Source organism: Geotrypetes seraphini, chromosome 8, assembly GCF_902459505.1.
Source record: "Geotrypetes seraphini chromosome 8, aGeoSer1.1, whole genome shotgun sequence".
NCBI lineage: Eukaryota > Metazoa > Chordata > Amphibia > Gymnophiona > Dermophiidae > Geotrypetes > Geotrypetes seraphini.
In genome coordinates, this window is record NC_047091.1 from 45,278,180 (window position 1) to 45,298,885 (window position 20,706).

General features: G+C 44.5%; 1 protein-coding gene across 7 annotated transcripts in view; it reads left to right on the forward strand.

The window, feature by feature from the left end:
• LOC117365282 (WD repeat-containing protein 62-like) overlaps positions 1-20,706 on the forward strand; it is a 442,332-nt gene that overhangs the window by 263,238 nt on the left and 158,388 nt on the right. For all 7 annotated transcript variants that reach the window (XM_033955506.1, XM_033955511.1, XM_033955512.1 and 4 more), the window contains 2 exons: positions 15,639-15,691; positions 15,801-16,037. In XM_033955506.1, the coding sequence (XP_033811397.1) occupies positions 15,639-15,691; positions 15,801-16,037 (290 nt within the window). The remainder of the gene's footprint in view (positions 1-15,638; positions 15,692-15,800; positions 16,038-20,706) is intronic.

The window sequence follows — 20,706 nt, forward strand, 5'->3', positions numbered from 1 at the left end:
CGAATTACAGACCGGTGAGTCTCACATCAATAGTGTGTAAACTCATGGAAACTTTAATTAAACGCAAATTAGACACGATCCTGTCTGAGAGAAATCTACGGGATCCCAATCAACATGGATTCACCGGGGGTAGGTCCTGCCAATCTAATCTCATCAGCTTCTTTGACTGGGTGACAAGGAAGCTAGACTTGGGAGAGTCTATGGACATCGTGTACCTGGATTTCAGTAAAGCATTTGATAGCGTCCCACACTGCAGGCTGTTGAGCAAAATGAAATCGATGGGATTAGGAGAAACACTAACTACTTGGGTCAATGATTGGCTAAGTGGAAGACTTCAAAGGGTAATGGTTAACGGTACCCTCTCTAAAACATCGGAGGTGACCAGCGGAGTACCGCAGGGTTCAGTCCTGGGCCCACTCCTTTTCAACATATTCATAGGGGATCTGACTCAGGGGCTTCAGGGTAAAATAACATTATTCGCCGACGACGCTAAACTATGCAATATAGTAAGGGAATGTAATTTACAGGATAGTATGGCACAGGACCTGCTTACATTGGAAAGATGGTCCTCGACCTGGCAGCTGGGCTTTAACGCTGGGAAATGTAAGGTTATGCACCTTGGTAGCGGTAATCCATGCAGAAATTACACCTTGAATGGAGAAACTTTAACTTGTACTTCGGCGGAACAAGACCTAGGAGTAATCATCAGTGCAGACATGAAAACTGCCAATCAAGTGGAGAAGGCTTCATCTAAAGCAAGGCAGATGATGGAATGTATCAGTAGAAGCTTTGTCAGCAAGAAGCCTGAAGTCATAATGCCATTGTACAGAACCATGGTGAGACCTCATCTGGAATACTGTGTACAATTTTGGAGGCCACATTACCATAAAGATGTGCTTAGAATCGAATCAGTTCAATGGATGGCCACCAGGAGAATCTCGGAGCTAAAGGGTCTCTTGTACGAGGAGAGACTAAACAAACTACAGCTCTACACTCTAGAAGAACGTAGGGAGAAGGGAGACATGATTGAGACATTTAAATACATCACGAGACGTATCGAGGTGGAAGATGATATCTTTTTTCTCAGGGGACCCTCTGCCACTAGAGGGCATCCGCTCAAACTCAGAGGCGGGAAATTTCATAGCGACATCAGGAAGTATTTCTTCATAGAAAGAGTGGTTGACCGTTGGAATGAGCTTCCAGCGCAGGTGATCGAGGCCAGCAGTGTGCTGGACTTTAAGAATAAATGGGATACCTATGTGGGATCCCTACGAGGGTCGAACTGGAATATCGGTCGCTAGGTATAGACTTAAGAGGATGGGTCAGTAGGGTGGGCAGACTTGATGGGCTATAGCCCTTTTCTGCCGTCATCTTCTATGTTTCTATGATCATGGAGGCTATCGCTTCAGCGTACCTTCTTAGAAAGAAACCTGTTACTGCATTTCTCATAGCTCATTCCATTTGGGGTCAGGCAGCTTACTGGGCTGAATCTTCTCTTGTACCTCGCTGCGGTTTGGTCGTCTTTCCATTCTTTTGTATGATACTACCATGTGGATGTCCAGGCACATCGGACCACTGTGTTCGGTGAGCATGTTCTTGTGGTGCCCTTGATGGGTACTGCTTTGGTACGTCCCATCAGTTTCTGTGCTTGTCTGGAGGGACAATAAAAAAGGAGAAATTAGGTTTTTACCTGCTAATTTTCTTACTTTTAGTTCCTCCAGACCGGCACAAACCCTGTTGTTTATATTTGGAGTTTTGCACAAAGAATACTGTTTTTCTGCGATGTCTTTTTGTCTAGGTTGTTAGGGGATATTAAAAAAAATAGTGACGTTTGGTTCATCTGGTGTAGCTGGCGAGCTATGGGGATGTTTTTGAAGGTTTTAGTCTAATTATGTTCAACAGTATTTCTCTATTAGTTGCTAGTCTCCTTCTGGGAGTGCTGTTGCTGTTATAATTCACAGTTCTTAGTTTCTTAGTTTTGCTTGGCTATTCGTCAGACTGATTGTACTTGGGGACTTCACAGCCCACTTGTACTGCAGCCAGAAGTTTGTTCCTCGGTTTCCACCTGCTGGTCGTGGTGAGCTATATTACCCATCAGTTTCTGTGTCGGTCTGGAAGAACTAAAAGAAATAAAATTAGCATCTAAGAACCTAATTTCTCCATTATAGTTTACAGCATACAGAAAGATAATGGTGAATCCCAAAATAATGTGGCTTTACTAATTAATTAGGGAAGCATTTTGATTAAATTTTTAATTGTGATTAATCACATGATAAGGCACAAATAATGTTCAAGTTTTCTTGTGTTAGTTTCAAACTGGTCTAGGGACTAGCTCCCACTTATCTTTTAATAGTAATAAATTTTTTATTGAAAAAAGAACAAACAGAAACCAACCAAGGTCACAATCAGAACCATACATCACAAACGTTGGTCACAGTAGAAATACATTATCCAATACCTTCCATATTCCCACCAAATAACCCCAACCCATGTCAATTCATCACACATCCCATAATACGCCCCCCCTCACAATACAATACTCAAAACCTCTCTCCAACCCCAAACCAGCACCCCAACTCTCAGTCCAAAAGAAATCAACCAGTACCCCCTAACCCCCCCTAAAATCCACCAATCATCAACCCCTTATTGTGCCAAAAATCAAATCCAAATCCCTATGATGCATATCAAAATAGCCATGCTATTTAGCAGTGACACATTCCATATGAAGTAAAGAACCTACCCGATCCTTCCATTCCCCTTCCGAAGTTACCCGAGGCTGTTTCCAATAAAAAACTACTAAGCATTTGGCAGCAGAAAGACTCATACGGAGTAGTTTCCTATGTCACCAGACATATCTCAAATTGGTAAGTCCCAACAAACAAGTCTGTGGAGTAAGCAAAACCCTCTTCCCCAACCAAACAGTCAAACATCTAGTCATCATAACCCAATATAGTTGAATCTTAACACAATCCCACCATACTTGATAAAATGTACCTCCCCTCTCCCCACATCTCCAACAAACATCATGTACATTAAGAAACATAACATGTAAACGAGCAGGAGTATAATACCAACGAGACACTATTTTATATGCATTTTCCTGAACCAACATACATACTGATGCTTTACTATTTCAGCACAAATAATGGCCCACTGATCCTCCATCAAACAAGCCCCCAAATCTGCCTCCCACTTACCCTTAAAGGAAAAAATAGGTTTAGTCCAGTGGTCTCAAACTTGCGGCCCGGGGGCCACATGCGGCCCGCCAGGTACTATTTTGAGGCCCTCGGTATGTTTATCATAATCTCAAAAGTAAACTAAAACAGTTTCTTTATCATATGTCTCTTTAGCTATAAATTACAATATTATCATTAAGACTTAGCCAAAAGGAAAGATTTATAAACTATAAAGAGTTTTACCTCATGCAAAATTGTCATTTCTTTAATAAGACATTAATTATTTTTTTCCGAGGCCCTCCAAGTACCTACAAATCCAAAATGTGGCCCTGCAAAGGGTTTGAGTTTGAGACCACTGGATTAGAAAAGAAATATAATATTGAAATTGGACGGGGCACCCTACCCAACAATAACCATAAATTTTCCACTTGCTCCCAACCCCCCTGAGAATCTACCAACCACCCCTGAGCTTGAATATAATGTCTAAGTTGGAAATAAGGAAAGAAATCCCCCGATAATAAAGAATACCTCCTCTGCAAAATTGTAAAAGGAATAATCTCATTACCCCGCATGACATCCCGAAACACCCGAATACCCCTCCTATCCCATCTAGCAAAAATCCTAGAAGAACCACCTACAGTAAAAGTAGGTTCTCCTCGTATACCCGCCAAAGTGGAGGTCCCAGTCCCCCAACCCCACTGCCGCCTCATCGACCCCCACAAAAGAATAAGATGTTTAAGAAAAGGATTTTCCACCCCCCCTCAACCTATCCCCAATAGACATAGACCCCCATATCCATTCCCGTAAAAGCTGCTGCCCAACCCAAAATTGCTCCATCTGCACCTCCAAATTAACCCCTTCCAAAAACCAATCCAAAATAAAACGGAGCTTTGCCGCCTGATAATACCCAAACAAATTCAGCACAGCTCGCCCAACCTGTTCTCTAGGGGCCCACATAACCCTTTTAGTCAACCTAGAAGCTTTACCTCCCTAAACAAACCTCAAAAAAGTTCTCTGCAAGCCCACCAACAGTCCCCTAGAAAGAGGAATAAGCAATATTTGAAATAAAAACAACAACTGTGGGAGAATATTCATTTTTAACACTGCAATATGTCCCCACCACGACAGCCACAATCCCCTCCACTGCTGAAGATCCTGTTCCACCTGCAACAGCAAAAGACCATAATTAGCTGAATAAAGTTAAGTCAAATCCTTAGTAATCTGAATTCCAAGATATCAAAATTTCTCCCCGCCAAGCAAAAAGGAAAATCACTTTTAAGTCTCCCTTCCACCCCCTCCTCCATGTTAATTCCCAACAACTCCGTCTTATCCATATTAACTTTAAATTAGTGGTCTAAAACTCACGGCCCAGGGGCCACATGTGGCCCGCCAGGTACCATTTTGCAGCCCTCGGTCTGTACTAGTGCTGTCCGCTCTTTGCAGCGTCCTCCGGCTTCATCCCTAACCTCCCGCTCTTACCTTCAGTTAATTACCAAGCCTGCAGAGAGGATTACCAGTGCTGTAGCGATCCTTGCAGGCTGCCATCGTCCTCAGCAGCATGTTCCCTCTGCCGCGATCCTGCCCCTGACGTCGGAGAAGAGGCGGGACCGTGGCATAGGTAACGTTTTGCGGAGGCCGATGGCAGCCTGCAAGGAATGCTACAGCACTGGCGATCCTCTCTGCAGGCTGCAGTAATTAGCTGAAACTAAGACCGGGAGGCTAGGGGGGAAGCTGAAGGATGCTGCAAAGAAGGGGGAACAGGAAGGCCTTCGGGAGGGGGGGGGGAGATTTATAAACTATAAAGAGTTTTACCTCATGCAAAATTGTCATTTCTTTAATAAGACATTAACTATTTTTTCTGAGGCCTTCCAAGAACCTACAAATCCAAAATGTGGCTCTGCAAAGGGTTTGAGATGGAGAACAATGGCCTATAAGAAGAGGAGATGCAAATGTTAAAAGCCTTAGCCAATAAGGAGAGGAGGAAATGGTGGATGCTCTGGATGAGCCATTTGGCCTTTATCTGCCATCGTAAAGTTCTATGACATCACAATGCAGGTGTAAAGAGCCTTAGCCAATAGCAGTGGTCTCCAACTTGCTGCCCACCAGGTGCTATTTTGAGGCCCTCAGTATGTTTATCGTAATCACAAAAGTAAAATAAAAACAGTTTCTTGATCATATGTCTCTTTAGCTATAAATTACAATATTATTATTAAGACTTAATCAAAAGGAAAGATTTATAAACTATAAAGAGTTTTACCTCGTGCAAAATTGTCATTTCTTTAATAAGATATTAACTTTTTTTTCTGCGGCCCTCCAAATACCTACAAATCCAAAATGTGGCCCTGCAAAGGGTTTCAGTTTGAGACCACTGCTTTAAATCCAGCTAATCCCCCATAGGTTCGGAAAATATCTAAGAGTGGGAAGAGTGCCCTCCGGATCCTTAATATACAACAAAATATTGTCCTCAAAGAGTTCAATACGATGCTAATGATCCCACACCCAAACCCCCTGCAAGCCAGGATGCTTACGAATCGCCACCGCAAGAGGTTCAATAGATAATGCAAATAACAGCGGGGACAAAGGACACCCCTGCTGAGTACCCCTAACAATCTCAAAAAAATCTGTATAAGACCCATTAATTTTAATACATGCCCGACATCTAGCATACAGGGCTCTAACCCAACCACAAAATGAAGGACCCAAACTCACTCTACCCATAATCTCCCATAAAAAATCCCAAAGAACCCTATCAAAGGCTTTCTCCACATCTATAGCCAATATCGCCATCCCCCCCCGTAAGCGCTGAACCTCCCACAGCACATGCAAAGTACGGCGCACATTATCCCTTACCTGACGCTAATGAATAAACCCCGCTTGATCTACATGAATAAGCTGTGGCAAAACACGAGCCAACCGCTGAGCCAACACCTTTGCTATGATCTTAACATCTACATTTAAAAGGGAGATAGGTCGATAAGCCCCACAGTTAGTCGCCTCCCTCCCCGGCTTAGGCAAAACAGTAATACCCGCATCCCCCATAGATACCGGGAATGGGCTTCCATTTTGAACCTCATTAGCTACCCGAATCAACAAAGTACTAAGAACATCCTGAAACTTTTTATAAAACAGACCAGAGAACCCGTCCAACCCTGGCGCCTTTCCCGGTTTCAAACCTCTAATCACCCCAAGCACCTCCAATTCATAATTCGGCTCCTCCAATCTGTCATACTCCACCTGGGACATCCTAGGTAAAGGCAAGCCATCCAAAAAATCATCCACAGCATCTCCCAAAGGCCGATTGACCCCTTTTTACAAATCCCTATAATAGGACAGAAAACAGGCCTGTATATCCGAATCCGTGCGAGAGACCCTCCCCCATTCCCTTTAATCTCCTGGTTCATATGTACAGATCTACGCTTTCAAAGGAATCTCCCCAACTGAGCTCCAGATTTATTCCCATATTCAAAAAGACTCTGTTTCAATCTGGCTCTCATAAAAGCTACATCCTCCAACTGGAATTGCTGTAATTCCTGTCTTAAACTCCGCAATTGACATACGACCCCAGAGTCCATCGTAGTCTTATGATATAACTCTAAGCGCAACAATTCATCCCTCAAAAAAATGGTCCCTTGCTCCCTATGCTTCTTTTTCCTTGCTCCCCATTTAATCAAAACCCCCCTCACCACTGCCTTCAGGGCATCCCAAAGAATCCCATCACTCACCTCACCCGTATCATTCTCTACCAAATAGCGATGGATAGAATAATGAACCTCCTCAATAACTTTGGGATCTCCCAGCAATGATTAAGTCTCCAAAAAGTATGCCCTTTCAGCTTACCAAACCCCTTCCAAGACACCCAAAAATCTGAATAGCCTCAATTTCCGTCTCCCCCATCTCCCCCAACAGATTCCGATACGCTCATATGCTATCCAATCTAGTATAACTCCGAGTAGCATGGGAATAGAAAGTATAATTCCTCTGAGTAGTATGGGTAGTTCTCCAAGAATCAAAGAGATTCAACTTAGACATTAAATCCAAAAAAACTTTCCTATGAGACTTAGCATATGCCAACCCCCCATTTAGAATGGTCCAAAAGCGTGTTAGGCGTGACATTAAAGTCATCCCCCACAAAAACCACCCTCATCACAAATTCCAAGAGAGGCGCCACCAAAGAATGATAATAGGCCACCTGTATGGAATTGGGACCATAGATGTTAACAATAGTAAAAGACTGCCCCTGATAAGAGCCCCTTATAGCCAAACACCTCCCTTACTTATCTCGATATTCTCCCTCAATTCCCAACCCAGTCCCTTTACGTATCAAAATCGCCAACCCCCCTCTTTTCCTACCCCCCCCTTCTTGATGAGTAAATACCCTTTCAAACCTGGGGTGGCTGACCAAATGCAAATCCCTTCCCCTCAAATGTAACAAAGCTACATCCCATTTCAATCTCATCACTTCTTTCCGCACAATACTACGCTTCCCCAGACTATTCCATTCACATTCCAAGAACCCAATTTAAAGCCAACTGCAGAGTGAACATTAGTGGATCCCCCTCTCCCCTGTCCGCGGCGGCGTTCTAACTTGCTCTTTTACTTACAGGGCAGGATCGGGAGGCAGCAGGGAGAAAGCCAGGACTGAGAGGGCTGGAGGAGAGGCACAAGGGCAGCCAGGAGGGGTGAAAAGCTCATCGGGGTAGCGGCGAGAAAAAGCTCCGCCCACCCCACCGCGTCAGAGGTCGCTTCAGTGCCCAGGCTCCCCCTTAAAAGGCAGGAAGCCTGAGCACGAGGCAGACCGCGGCGGCGTTCTAACTTGCTCTTTTACTTACAGGGCAGGATCGGGAGGCAGCAGGGAGAAAGCCAGGACTGAGAGGGCTGGAGGAGAGGCACAAGGGCAGCCAGGAGGGGTGAAAAGCTCATCGGGGTAGCGGCGAGAGAAAGCTCCGCCCACCCCCACCGCGTCAGAGGTCGCTTCAGTGCCCAGGCTCCCCCTTAAAAGGGGGCGCGCCAACGGCGTGCGGCCGTTTGGCGCGCGACGAAGGCGAGCGAAGGAGCCGAGAGAAGGAGCCAGGAGTCCAGGCTGCTTAGCAGCAATTTCAATTTCAATCTTCAATCTTCTTAAATAACTTCTTATTAAAAAAAAAAAATTTTTCTTTCTTCTATCCTCATTATTTTTTTCTCTCTCTATTTCTACACCTAGCTACACGTCAGACAAACTCCAGTGTACCGAGGGACTTAATTCACAAGGAAGGAACAATGGAGGCAGCAGAAGGCCAGCGAAGCTTCCCAGTATACTGCATTGATTGTCACATGTATGACTACCTCCCTTCCGGGAGGCAGGCCTACATGTGCAGTCGATGTCAGGAACTGGCTAGCCTGAAGAAGGAGGTCGGGAGACTGCAGATCAAAGTACAGGAGCTAGAAGGACTCCGCTCCATAGAGGAACCAAGGGAGCTTGAACTAACTGAGGACACCACCAGAGAGAACCAATTCAACGAACAGGTCAGGGAGCTCGAAAGATTCATCGAGGAGGCCTGCAAGATGGTAGAAACACAGGAACACCCGCTCTTCAGAAGGGAACAAACTGATGGAGGACAGGACCCGCCAGGAGCCACCGGGACCCACCAGGACCCACCAGGAGCCGAGGGAGAGGAACCTAGCGGAGAAACAAATCAGGAGAAGGAAGGATGGGAGGACCAAATCATCGACACAGACCTGAGACCCAGGAGGAAGCTGAGGAGAGGAAAATCTGCTATCGTGGTGGGAGACTCAATCCTGAGAGAGGTGGACAGTCACATAGCAGGAGGCAGAGCGGACCGCCTAGTGACATGTCTCCCAGGGGCGAAGACAAAGGACATCTCCGACAAAATTGAGAGAATCATGGAGGGAGCTGAGACAGAGGAAACAGCAGTGATAATCCACGTCGGAACAAATGACGTCAGCAGAAGAAATTTCAACATGACTACACTGACCGAGCAGTTTAAGATCCTGGGGAGGAAGCTGAAGCTGAGGACAGGGAAGATAGCCTTTTCAGAGATCCTGCCAGTGCCAAGGGCAGATGCGAGGAGACAGACCGAGCTGCAAGCAACAAATGGATGGCTGAGGCGATGGTGTGACGAGGAAGGTTTCCTCTTTGTACGGAACTGGTCAACCTTCCTGGGGAAAAACAAGCTCTACAGGAGAGACGGACTGCATTTGAGCACGGCTGGGACGAGGATGCTGGCACGTAACATCCAGACCTGCATAGACATGACTTTAAACTGATAACAAGGGGAAAGCCGAGAGTAGATCTGACCTCGACACATCGGACCACAGTATCGAGCAAGGATACTGAAACAGGAAAGGAAGATACTGGACTAGAGGCAAAATGGACACTTTATGGACATAAACCCAAGGATATAGTACAGGGACCCGAGAGGCAAGTAGAGCTAAAGAGCAAGACAGGAAGGACACAGCCGGAACCAGAGGGTTATCAAAGATCAAAGAAGCGGGCGGAGGACGGGATAGACACACCACAGGAGGCAGCCCGTGAGGAGACCAGCAGGAGCATCAAATCAAGAATAGACCCAAAGGAAAAGGTAACTAACCGGGACTTAAATTGCCTATATACAAACGCTAGGAGCCTAAGGACTAAAATGGGGGAGCTAGAAGTTATAGCCAGAAATAAGGATCTAGATATAATAGGAATCACAGAGACATGGTGGTCAGAGGACAACAAATGGGATGTGGCCCTGCCAGGGTACAAACTCTACAGGAGGGACAGGGCACACAAGAAGGGGGGAGGAATAGCACTGTATATAAAGGACTACATTCCTTCATCCAGATCAGAAACAACAATAAGGGCAGACAGTCTGGAGTCACTATGGGTTAAGCTAACAGGAGGGGAAGGAGCTGACATCAAATTGGGACTTTACTATCGCCCACCAGGACAGCCAGAAGCAAACGACCTGGACCTGGAGGCCGAACGGAGGCAGGTATGCAAAAGTGGAAGGGTGGTGGTTATGGGGGATTTCAACTATCCGGGAATAGATTGGGACATTGGGCACTCAAATTGCACGAGAGAAACTAAATTCATAGAGGTGATAAGAGACTGTTTCATGGAGCAGCTGGTCACAGAACCAACGCGGGGGGATGCCACTCTAGACCTAATCCTCAACGGGCTAGAAGGACCCGCAAATGAAGTGGTGGTAATAGCACCATTAGGGAACAGCGATCATAACATGATCCAGTACAAATTAAACATGGGAACATCAAAGGTGAAAAGAACCACAACGACAGCACTCAACTTCAGAAAAGGAAACTACAAAGACATGAGGAAAATGGTAGGAAAAAAGCTCAGCAACAGCGCAGGGAAGATGAAGACCATAAAGGAAGCCTGGACACTGCTTAAAGGCACAGTGCTCGAGGCACAAGACCTGTGCGTTCCAAGGTTCAGGAAAGGGTGCAAAAAAAATTGAACTAGAAACCCAGCATGGATAACAACTGCAGTAAATAAGGCGATAAGCGACAAGAAATCATCCTTCAAGAAATGGAAAAAGGAACCAACAAAGGAGAACCAGGAAGAGCACAAAAGGCACCAGAAAGAATGCCATCGAGAGATCAGGAAAGCAAAGAGAGAATATGAGGAAAGACTGGCAGGAGAAGCAAGAAACTTCAAACCCTTCTTCAGGTATGTGAAAGGGAAACAACCAGCCAGAGAGGAAGTGGGACCACTGGACGACGGAGACAGGAAAGGAGCGATAAAGGAGGAAAAAGAGATAGCTGACAGGTTAAACAAATTCTTCTCGTCAGTCTTCACCAGAGAGGACACATCCAATATCCCAGAACCCGAGGTGATTATAAACGGGGAACACGACGAAAAGCTGGTACAACTAGAGGTAAGCAAAGAGGATGTCCTCAGACAGATAGATAGACTGAAGAGCGACAAATCACCAGGCCCGGACGGCATCCACCCAAGGGTACTAAAAGAACTGAGAAACTAAATAGCAGAGACACTTCACCAAATATGTAACCTCTCCCTAAAAACTGGAGAGATCCCAGAGGACTGGAAAATAGCAAATGTCACGCCCATCTTTAAGAAGGGATCAAGGGGTGACCCGGGAAACTACAGGCCTGTGAGCTTGACCTCGGTTCCGGAAAAGATGATGGAAGCAATGGTAAAGGACACAATCTGCGAACACATAGAAAAAAATGGGCAACTGAAGGCAAGCCAGCATGGCTTCTGCAAGGGAAGGTCGTGCCTCACAAACTTGCTATACTTCTTCGAGGGAATAAACAGCCAGATGGATAAGGGGGAATCCATAGACATCATTTACCTTGACTTCCAAAAAGCCTTCGACAAGGTACCTCACAAACGGCTACTAAAAAAGCTGTGGAATCACGGGGTGCAAGGGGATATCTACCGATGGATCAAACACTGGTTGGCAGGCAGGAAACAGAGGGTTGGAGTAAAGGGCCAATACTCGGACTGGCAATGGGTCACGAGCGGAGTTCCACAGGGGTCGGTGCTGGGACCTCTATTGTTCAATATATTTATTGATGATCTGGAGACGGGGACAAAATGTGAGGTTATCAAATTTGCTGATGACACCAAACTCTGCAGCAGGGTTAGGAACACGGAAGACTGTGAAAACCTGCAAAGGGACCTAACGAGACTGGAAGACTGGGCAAATAAGTGGCAAATGAGCTTTAACGTAGAGAAATGCAAAGTCATGCATGTAGGGAAAAAGAACCCGATGTTCAGCTACAATATGGGGGGAACACGGCTAGGGGTGAGTAACCTTGAAAGGGATCTGGGGGTGATGGTTGACACATCGCTGAAACCATCGGCGCAATGTGCAACAGCCTCAAAGAAAGCAAACAGAATGCTGGGCATCATCAAAAAGGGTATCACAACCAGGACGAAGGAAGTCATCATGCCGCTGTATCGCGCAATGGTGCGCCCGCACCTGGAGTACTGTGTTCAATATTGGTCGCCGTACCTCAAAAAGGACATGGCGGTACTCGAGGGAGTGCAGAGGAGGGCGACTAAACTGATAAAAGGTATGGAAAATTTCTCTTACGCTGACAGGTTAAAAACACTGGGGCTGTTCTCTCTGGAGAAGAGGAGACTTAGAGGGGACATGATAGAAACCTTCAAAATCCTAAAGGGCATAGAGAAAGTGAATAAGAACAGATTCTTCAAACTGTGGGGAGCCTCAAGCACTAGGGGTCACTCGGAGAAATTGAAAGGGGACAGGTTTAGTACAAATGCCAGGAAGTTCTTTTTTACTCAGAGGGTGGTGGACACATGGAACAAGCTTCCGGAGGAGGTGATAAGCCAGAACTCTGTACAGGGGTTCAAGGAAGGTTTAGATAGGTTCCTGGAGGAAAAGGGGATAGAGGGGTACAGATAGAACTTGAGGTAGGTTATAGAAGTGGTCAGAAACCACTTCACGGGTCGCGGACCTGATGGGCCGCCGCGGGAGCGGACCGCTGGGCAGGATGGACCTCTGGTCTGACCCGGTGGAGGCAAATTCTTATGTTCTTATGTTCTGTCCCCCTGTACTCCCCCTGAATCCCCCCCTTCCTCCCCCCAGCCAGTACTGGTCTTGTTCTTCCATGACCAGTCATTCGAGAAAGAAATGAAGTACATACCCTACTGCTCCCCAAACTCATTCATACTCTCATACCCCCAACACAAACTCTGCACACACACTCCCTCACCCTCCCCTGTGTCCACTCAAACCCAAAACCCAAACTCCACCAGAAAGGCCTAGAAGAAAAAAGTCCAACAGCCAATCCATAAATTAACCAGCCAAAACCAAAGCTGAAGTCCAAAGGTGCATCCACCAGGCTCCTCTCTTCAGGTAACATTGGAAGATGAGGGTCCCTGTTTCGGCCCCAGAATATTGCGACACCCCAACTCCTGCAACACCTTCCACGCATCCTTCACCGTATGCACCTTCCGCGATGTCCCGTTGATAGTAAGCCAGACTCTAAATGGAAATAGCCAACGATATCGATAACCCTCGGCCCGCAACAAACAGGTCACATCACGAAAAGCTTGTTTCTTCTGGAGCATGGCCCAAGCCAAGTCTTGAAAAATGCCCATTTTAATCCCCTTCCAGCGCCATTCCAGGGATCTCCGGTCCGCACCTTGGCCATGATACGTTCCTTAGTGTCAAAATCTCCAAAACAGGCAATGATATCTCACACATTCACCCCTCACGGAGTTCCTAGGTTGCGATGCGCTCTTGAATATGAATCCGATCTGTCTCTGCCATATCAGTCAGGCCCAATAACGATCCATAAAGATCTCGCACTACAGCCACATAATCCCAGTACTCCTCCGTTTCCGGAATCCCCTTAAAACGGATATTGCACCTCCGGGATCTATTTTCTAGAGCTTGTAATTCTTTAAGTAAAGTATCGTGGGAGTTCACAGACAATTTTTGTTCAGCCACTTCCGCCGCCATTTTAACTACCTGATCCTCAGAGGCCGCCACACGATTACCCAACTCCCGCACCTCTGCCTTAATCTCCGCCAGCGTCGATTTAACATCCTGATGCACCCCCAACATTTCTTGCCGAAGCTCTTGAAACCACGGAGGTACTGCCGATGCGGAAGCTGAAGCGCTATCTCCATCAGCACCCGCCTACCCATCCTCTTCCATCCCCAACAAGGCAGGAGTCGCAGGTTTGGCCTTGTCAATCTGACTAGGCCCAGGCGCTGATTCTGCTTTATCCCCCGTCTCTGATGGAAATCAAAATTTCTCCAACTTCTTTCTCGTAGCCATCCTCCGAAGCCAACAAGACACCCCAACCACTCACTCCCGGGGCTCTCAGGTGATGAGAGTAGCAATTAATCAGCTTTATCGAGCAGCTTCAATGGAGCGTCCAGATTAAGCATCCATCTCGGGTCGTGACATCATTTCCTCCGCTCCCACTTATCTTTTATCTCATTTCGTGCTGCATAGGCCAACAAGGTCAACCAGAAATTGTAATCTTTTTGCACACCTAAGCATTGATGGCTGTAAATATAAATCCTTAGATAGAACTCTCATGTATCAAGCAAGCAAACAGCAGTCTTGGTTAGGCAACTACATTAATGGAGCTAGGCTGACTTACGGAGCCTTCAGGAAAGAAATTAAAACTGCATTGTTAGATAGATTTATCTCCTAAACAGAAGCTACACTAAACTCTAACAATTTTATTATATCTATTCTTGTGTAATATGTTGTACTCTTGTAATCTTACAATTTTATAATTTGTACATTGTAATTCGCTGATTGTCCAGCTCTCTTCGGTGTGAACCGCCTAGAAGTCATCTGACTATGGTGGTATAGAAGAATAAAGTTACTATTATTTTGTTGTTGTTGTTGTTTGTTGCCCCCCCCCCCTTTTCCCCCACTGCAATTCCTTGTAATTCTGGGCAAGTTACTTAACCCTCTATTGCCCAGATTCACAAGGAGCTGCAGTGAGAAAAAATGCATACAGTTAATCATGCAATTAGTCATGATAAAAATTTGAATGCATGAAGCCCTAATAAAATTGAAGAATAAAAAGTAATGAAATAAGAAATACAAAGTGAAAAATTGCAATTAAAGAATCTAAAACCTCATGCAGATTAGCTATAAACAACCTTAGTTTCCACAGCCTCCTTCAGAAAAGCAGGCCTGCCAATTAATAGATTGGCCAAGTCAGTCTACTTTTTTCTTTCACTTACAATGCACAGAAAATAGACATCTCTCCAGACTGACTGCCAAAACTGACTGTGTATAAAATGACACACAACTTCACTCCCAATATTTCTCTGTGAGTACAAATAAATCTCTAATGTTTTTAGGGATCCTCAGACCACCGCTCAAATAGCTTAACTTGCAGTGGTCCCAAACCATCTAATACAAAATAGCCTTAAAAAGGCAGAACAGAACAACTCAGCAACCAATTTAACCACCATTTCTCTCTAGTTTCCATCCACCTACCCATAATCAAAAACTGTCAGAGGCAACCAGGTTAAGAACATAATTGGGTAAGATGGCTCCACAGTTTCTTCCATTTAGAGATGATTTTTGACTGTTCAGCTTGTGAGCTTTTTTTATCATTTTAAAACTTATTCCCCTTTTTCATAGATTTGTTTATAGTGTATATGAGGGGCCGCTGAAAGTTCTCAGGCCAGCCAAGAAGAGAATGATGTAGAGCCATGAAACGTACAAGTTGATACTTCATTTCATTTCATATCATTGAAATGAAAATTTAAATTGAATCAGGTTGGGCAGACTGGATGGACCATTCGGGTCTTTATCTGCCATCATCTACTATGTTATTATGGCTCCTCATCATTCTCTTCTTGGTTAGGCTGAGAACCTTTCAGCGGCCCCTTGTATCATAGATTTGCCATTAGAAACTTATGTGGATAATTATACGTGTTGTGATGTGTAGTCAGTGATTTTAATCTGGCCTTTCTTGTTACTTTGTTAGATCCTACCATTCTCCTTACTAATGGAAAGCTTCCTCGATGGGCAAAGAGACTGGTAAGCCACTGACAATATAAGTGAATTAATAGGGATACCTGTTAAAGTATATTTCTAACACAAACAGAATCTTTTGTAAATAGGTCTCTTTTGGCATTTTTTTCTCCAGGTGGGAGATGGCATAGATATACCTGATAGTGTATCACAGAAAGAATACCAACCCCAAGGGCGATGGGCTGAGCATTCTGATGGAAATGCCATCAAAACTATCTTAAATTCCAAGTACCAAACTTGCTGTGACACGCCAAGCCCCAGCACTGTATGCATACTAGAAAGAACACACAAATATTTTCAAGAGATGCAGAGGATTATTGACCCCCCAAATCTTGAAAGTCTTCTTTTCGAGGTCAGTGTTGACATCTCATTAAGGTCTTTTCTAATTTCCGTTCTTCTCTGCTATATGAGCCAGAAGTCTTGCAACAAACCATAGAGGGGCTTATGATAAAATGATTAGTTACTTGTTTTGTATTTTTATGTTAGGTTTTCTATGATAAACACCAACTCAAAGGAAACGTTGGTGTTTTGCTATATACGACTGTACCCTGATGATATAGATTTTCTATGATGCAATGTTTGTTTTGCTTTGTTTTTTTGGGGGGGAGGGTTGAAACATTGTGGAAGGGGTGGAAACTGCTCACGTTATGAATTACAGTATGATATTCCAGCACTGAAGTTTCATACCAAGTTTCCAAGTTTCTTTATTCTTTGATATACCGTTTATCAAACAGGTACCTAAACGGTTTATAATGAGAAACGACTAAAAATTAAAATATACCAAATATAAGAGGGATATAAGACACACTGACAACAAAGGGAAAGAGGTAAATTAATAAATACATCGAAATAAAAAAGGGAGGAGAAAGGAAGAGGGGAAAAATGCAATGGGATGGGGCTTGCTTCAAGAGAAGCATTTTTGGAGAGATCCATGGAGGGGTTGCATGGAATCTGTTGGAAGAAGATTATGTCAGAGGTTGTAGGCATCCTTGAAAACAAAGGTCTTAAGTTTGAACTTGAATTTTTCCAAAGAGTTTTCTAAACGGAGATCCAATGGGAGGGCATTCCACAGAGAGGAAGCAGTAACTGAAAAGATGGCTTTACGAGTTGTGTCATAGAATAATTCACGTACAGAAGAGATCATAAGCAGCTTTTGATTATTGGATCCGTAATATCCGGGAAAGAGCATATGGAGTCAGAAGTTTGTCAATAAAAGCTGGGGAGTTGGAATGTTTGGTTTTGAATGTTAGAAGGAGTATTTTATACATTAGACGATGAGTACCATATTTCCCCATATATAGACTGCGGCCTATACATGGATTTTACAAACCTAGTTAAATGGGGCAGCCTATGTATCAATTTTAAATCACTCCCCCCCCTCCCCCCTACCCTTTTCGGAGCACCCTTGCCAGACGGCGTACAGCTCGAATCTCCAGCAGTGCAGGGCAGCCACGATCTCTTCGGCATATGGTCTGCCCCCGCACTGCTTGCTGAGTGGCTGCCTGCGAGAGCTGACGGCCATTCTGCGGGTGGTGCGGGGGCAAGCTGGATGCCAAAGAGAATCGCGGCTGCCCTGCACTGCTGGAGATTCGAGCCATGCGTCGTCCAGCGAGGGGGTTTTGAAGGAGGTACTGGGGGGGGATGATTGAAAAAGGCAGGGGAGGTACCGGAAGATAAGCCGCGGCTAATAGCATGGAGCAGCTTATCTTCCATTTTTTAAACATAGGTCGCCCTTTTCTGCAGCCTATACATGGGTGTGGCCTATATGCAGGGGAATATGGTAATGAGTAGCCAATGGGATTTGTAGAGAAATGGGGTGACATGGTCAAATTTCTTTGCTCTGTAATTTAATTTAACTGCAGTATTTTGTAAGAGTTGAAGGTGACTTATCTCTTTCTTTATTATGCCCTAGTATAGGGCATTACAGTAGTTGATGTGGGAAATAACTAGAGAGTGGACCAGAATGTTAATGGAGGGGGGGGGGTCTAGAAGACAGATGATGGAGCGAATGAGTATTAATTTATAGAAACATTTCTGGGTGACCACACTGATTTGTTGGTGAAAGTTAAGGTCTTTGAGAATGATTCCCAGAAGTTTGATTTTGGGGAATATTTGAATTGGGGGAAGAGTCAATGCATATGGGTGGGCAAATGTTTTCTTCTGATGAGGTTGGAAATATTATTCCATTGGATTTGGAGATATTCAACGCGAGTTTGTTTTGCTGGAGCCAAGAGCTGATTTTATTGAGTTTGGAATTGATTTGTACTATTTCTTCAAGGGCTTTTGGATTTAAGGGGCAAAGTAGTTGGATGTCATCAGCGTATGTGAACAAAGTGAATCCAAAAGATTGAACTAGTGTAAATAGTGGGGCCATGAAGATATTAAAAAAGAGTGGTGAGAGAATGGAACCTTGTGGAACTCCATAAGTTTGATAGATGCTGGAAGATGTGGTTTTGTTAAAGCTGACTTTGTAATTTTGAAAGTATGATGTGAACCACTATAATGCTGTTTCGGTGATACCAATAGATTGAAGTCTCTGAAGTAATAAGGAATGATCTATGCAGGGGTGCCCAAAAGGTCGATCGTAATCGAAAGATAGATCGCAAATGCAACGTGAGTCGATTGTGGAGCCCATCCCGGGCTCCGTGATAGGCTCGTGTTGCCTTCCGTTCTACCTGCTTCCCGACCCTGTAAAGAGGACGCTGAAGCACCAGGCCAACCAACGTTCCTCACTCAACGTCAATTCTGACGTCGGAGAGGAAGTTCTGGGCCAGCCAATCACTGTCTGGCTGGCCCGGAACTTCCTCTTCGATGTTAGAATTGACGTCGGGTGGGGAAGGTTGGTCGGCCCAGCGCTTCAGTGTCCTCTTTGCAGCGGTGGCGGCCTGTTCCCCGATGGGCGGTGGCGGCTTGGGGGAGGGCATGGATACTGAAAGACAGACAGGGAGACAGACAGAAAGGGGGCATGGAGAGAGAAAGACAGGGAGACAGAAAGAAAAAAAGGGGGCATGGAGAGAGAAAGACAGACATACAGAAATAAAGAGGGGGGGCAGGGAGACGGAGAGAAAGAAAGAAAGGGGAGGAGGGCAGGGAGAGGGGAAGAAAAAATTGGGGAGAGGGAATGAGGTCTGGAGGAGAGGAAGCATACAGGAGGCTGAAAGAAGGGAATAAATATTGGGTGCACAGTCAGAAGAAGAAAGTGCAACCAGAGACTCATGAAATCACCAAACAGCAAAGGTAGGAAAAATGATTTTATTTTAAATTTAGTGATCAAAATGTGTCCGAATTTATATCTGCTGCCTATATTTTGCACTCTGGCCCCCTTTTTACTAAACCGCAATAGCGTTTTTTAGCGCAGGGAGCCTTTGAGCATCGAGAGCAGCGCAGGGCATTCAGCGCAGCTCTCTGCGCTAGAAACCACTATCGCGGTTTAGTAAAAAGGGTGGGGTATATTTGTCTATTTTTTGTATAGTTGTTACTGAGGTGACATTGCATAAAGTCAGCTGCCTTGACCTCTTTGAAAACCCGCGGAATATAAATGATACTTAACATTTTCTCTGCGTACGGTGTGCTTTGTGTTTTTTTAAATTTTATTGTTGGTAGATTATTTTGACTTGGTCATTTTAAAAGTAGCTCGCAAGCCCAAAAAGTGTGGGCACCCTGAAGTAAGGTCAAGTGATATTAAAATAGTTGATTTGTGGTGGCCTTTGAAGTAGAGGATGGTTGTTGACAGGCCTGTCAAAAGAATCAAGCTTATCTAGTCCTGATTTGTTTAGCTAGCCAGGGATACTACGAGTACTTTTTAATTGACAATATGGAGTAAGAAATGGGCATTTGGGGTATGTTTTTTAATTTTGCCAGATAAATTTTGGGAGAAAGGGAAAAAAACTAAGGTACATTGGTCCCAAAATAAACATATTATTTGAATTAGGAGAGAGGATGAAAATATCTACCACCGCCTTGTTTGACCCACCAGATTAACTGAACAATTCTCTTGCCTACCAGCACTAAATGTTGGTTCTAACCAACCATGGTATAACCCTGTTCAATGAATCCTTCCCCAGCCATTCTCTCTACTAAATTTTGTATGGGAAATGATTTGTCAAGATGGAAGGAAAGGAGGATTGGAAGGAGCAAATTTTTTTGTCTGGCTAACTCAAATTTTTGAATAATTACATCTTTACCTTTTTATCCATTTCATTTGAAAATCATGTATCTTTCCTCATATGTCTGTTTCCTTTCTTAAAATATGTATTTTTTCTATACCTCCCTTTAGTTTGATGTTCAATTTAAATTGTACCTGTATCCTGTTACTCTACCACCACGTCCTTGGTGTTTTTGAAATCCAGGACTTTTGCTTATTGCAGGTTTCCTGGTCTCAATGCATCTTGTCAGGTAGAACCGACATTTCAGCCATCATGTGGCTTTTTTCAAGGTATGCTGTGAGGTCTGCAATTTGTCTTCAAACCCGATTGTCTGGGGCTTTAGGTGAATAAGGCAAGAAAGTCAGTTGGTCGCAAATTTGAATTTTGGTAGGAAAATCACTTAGTCTCTTTTTCCCATAGAATGGAAAAACATTATGGCTGAAATGTCAGTTCTACCTGACAAGACGCAGTGAGACCTGGAAATCTGCAATAAACATGATGTCAGCTGCGGAAACCCTGAGAAAACATAACCCAGTTTCATGTGGAGGACATCTTTAAATTCTCTGAGACTTTTTTTATTCTATAGTAAAAAGAGACCAACTGATTTTTTCATCAAAATCAAATCAAATCGGTGACATTCCTACCTCATTCACCTCAAACCCCAGCCAATCAGGTTTGGGGATCTACTTTATAAAGACAAACTGCTGACCTCACAGCATACTCTGAAGAAAGCCATAGCATGATGGCTGACATGTTGGTTCTACCTGACAAGACAAAGCGAGACCTGGAAACCAGCAATAAGCATGATTCCAACTGCAGAAACCCTGAGAGAACAGGACTCTCTTGTTTGATGTCTCTTCATTTAGGCATTTAAAT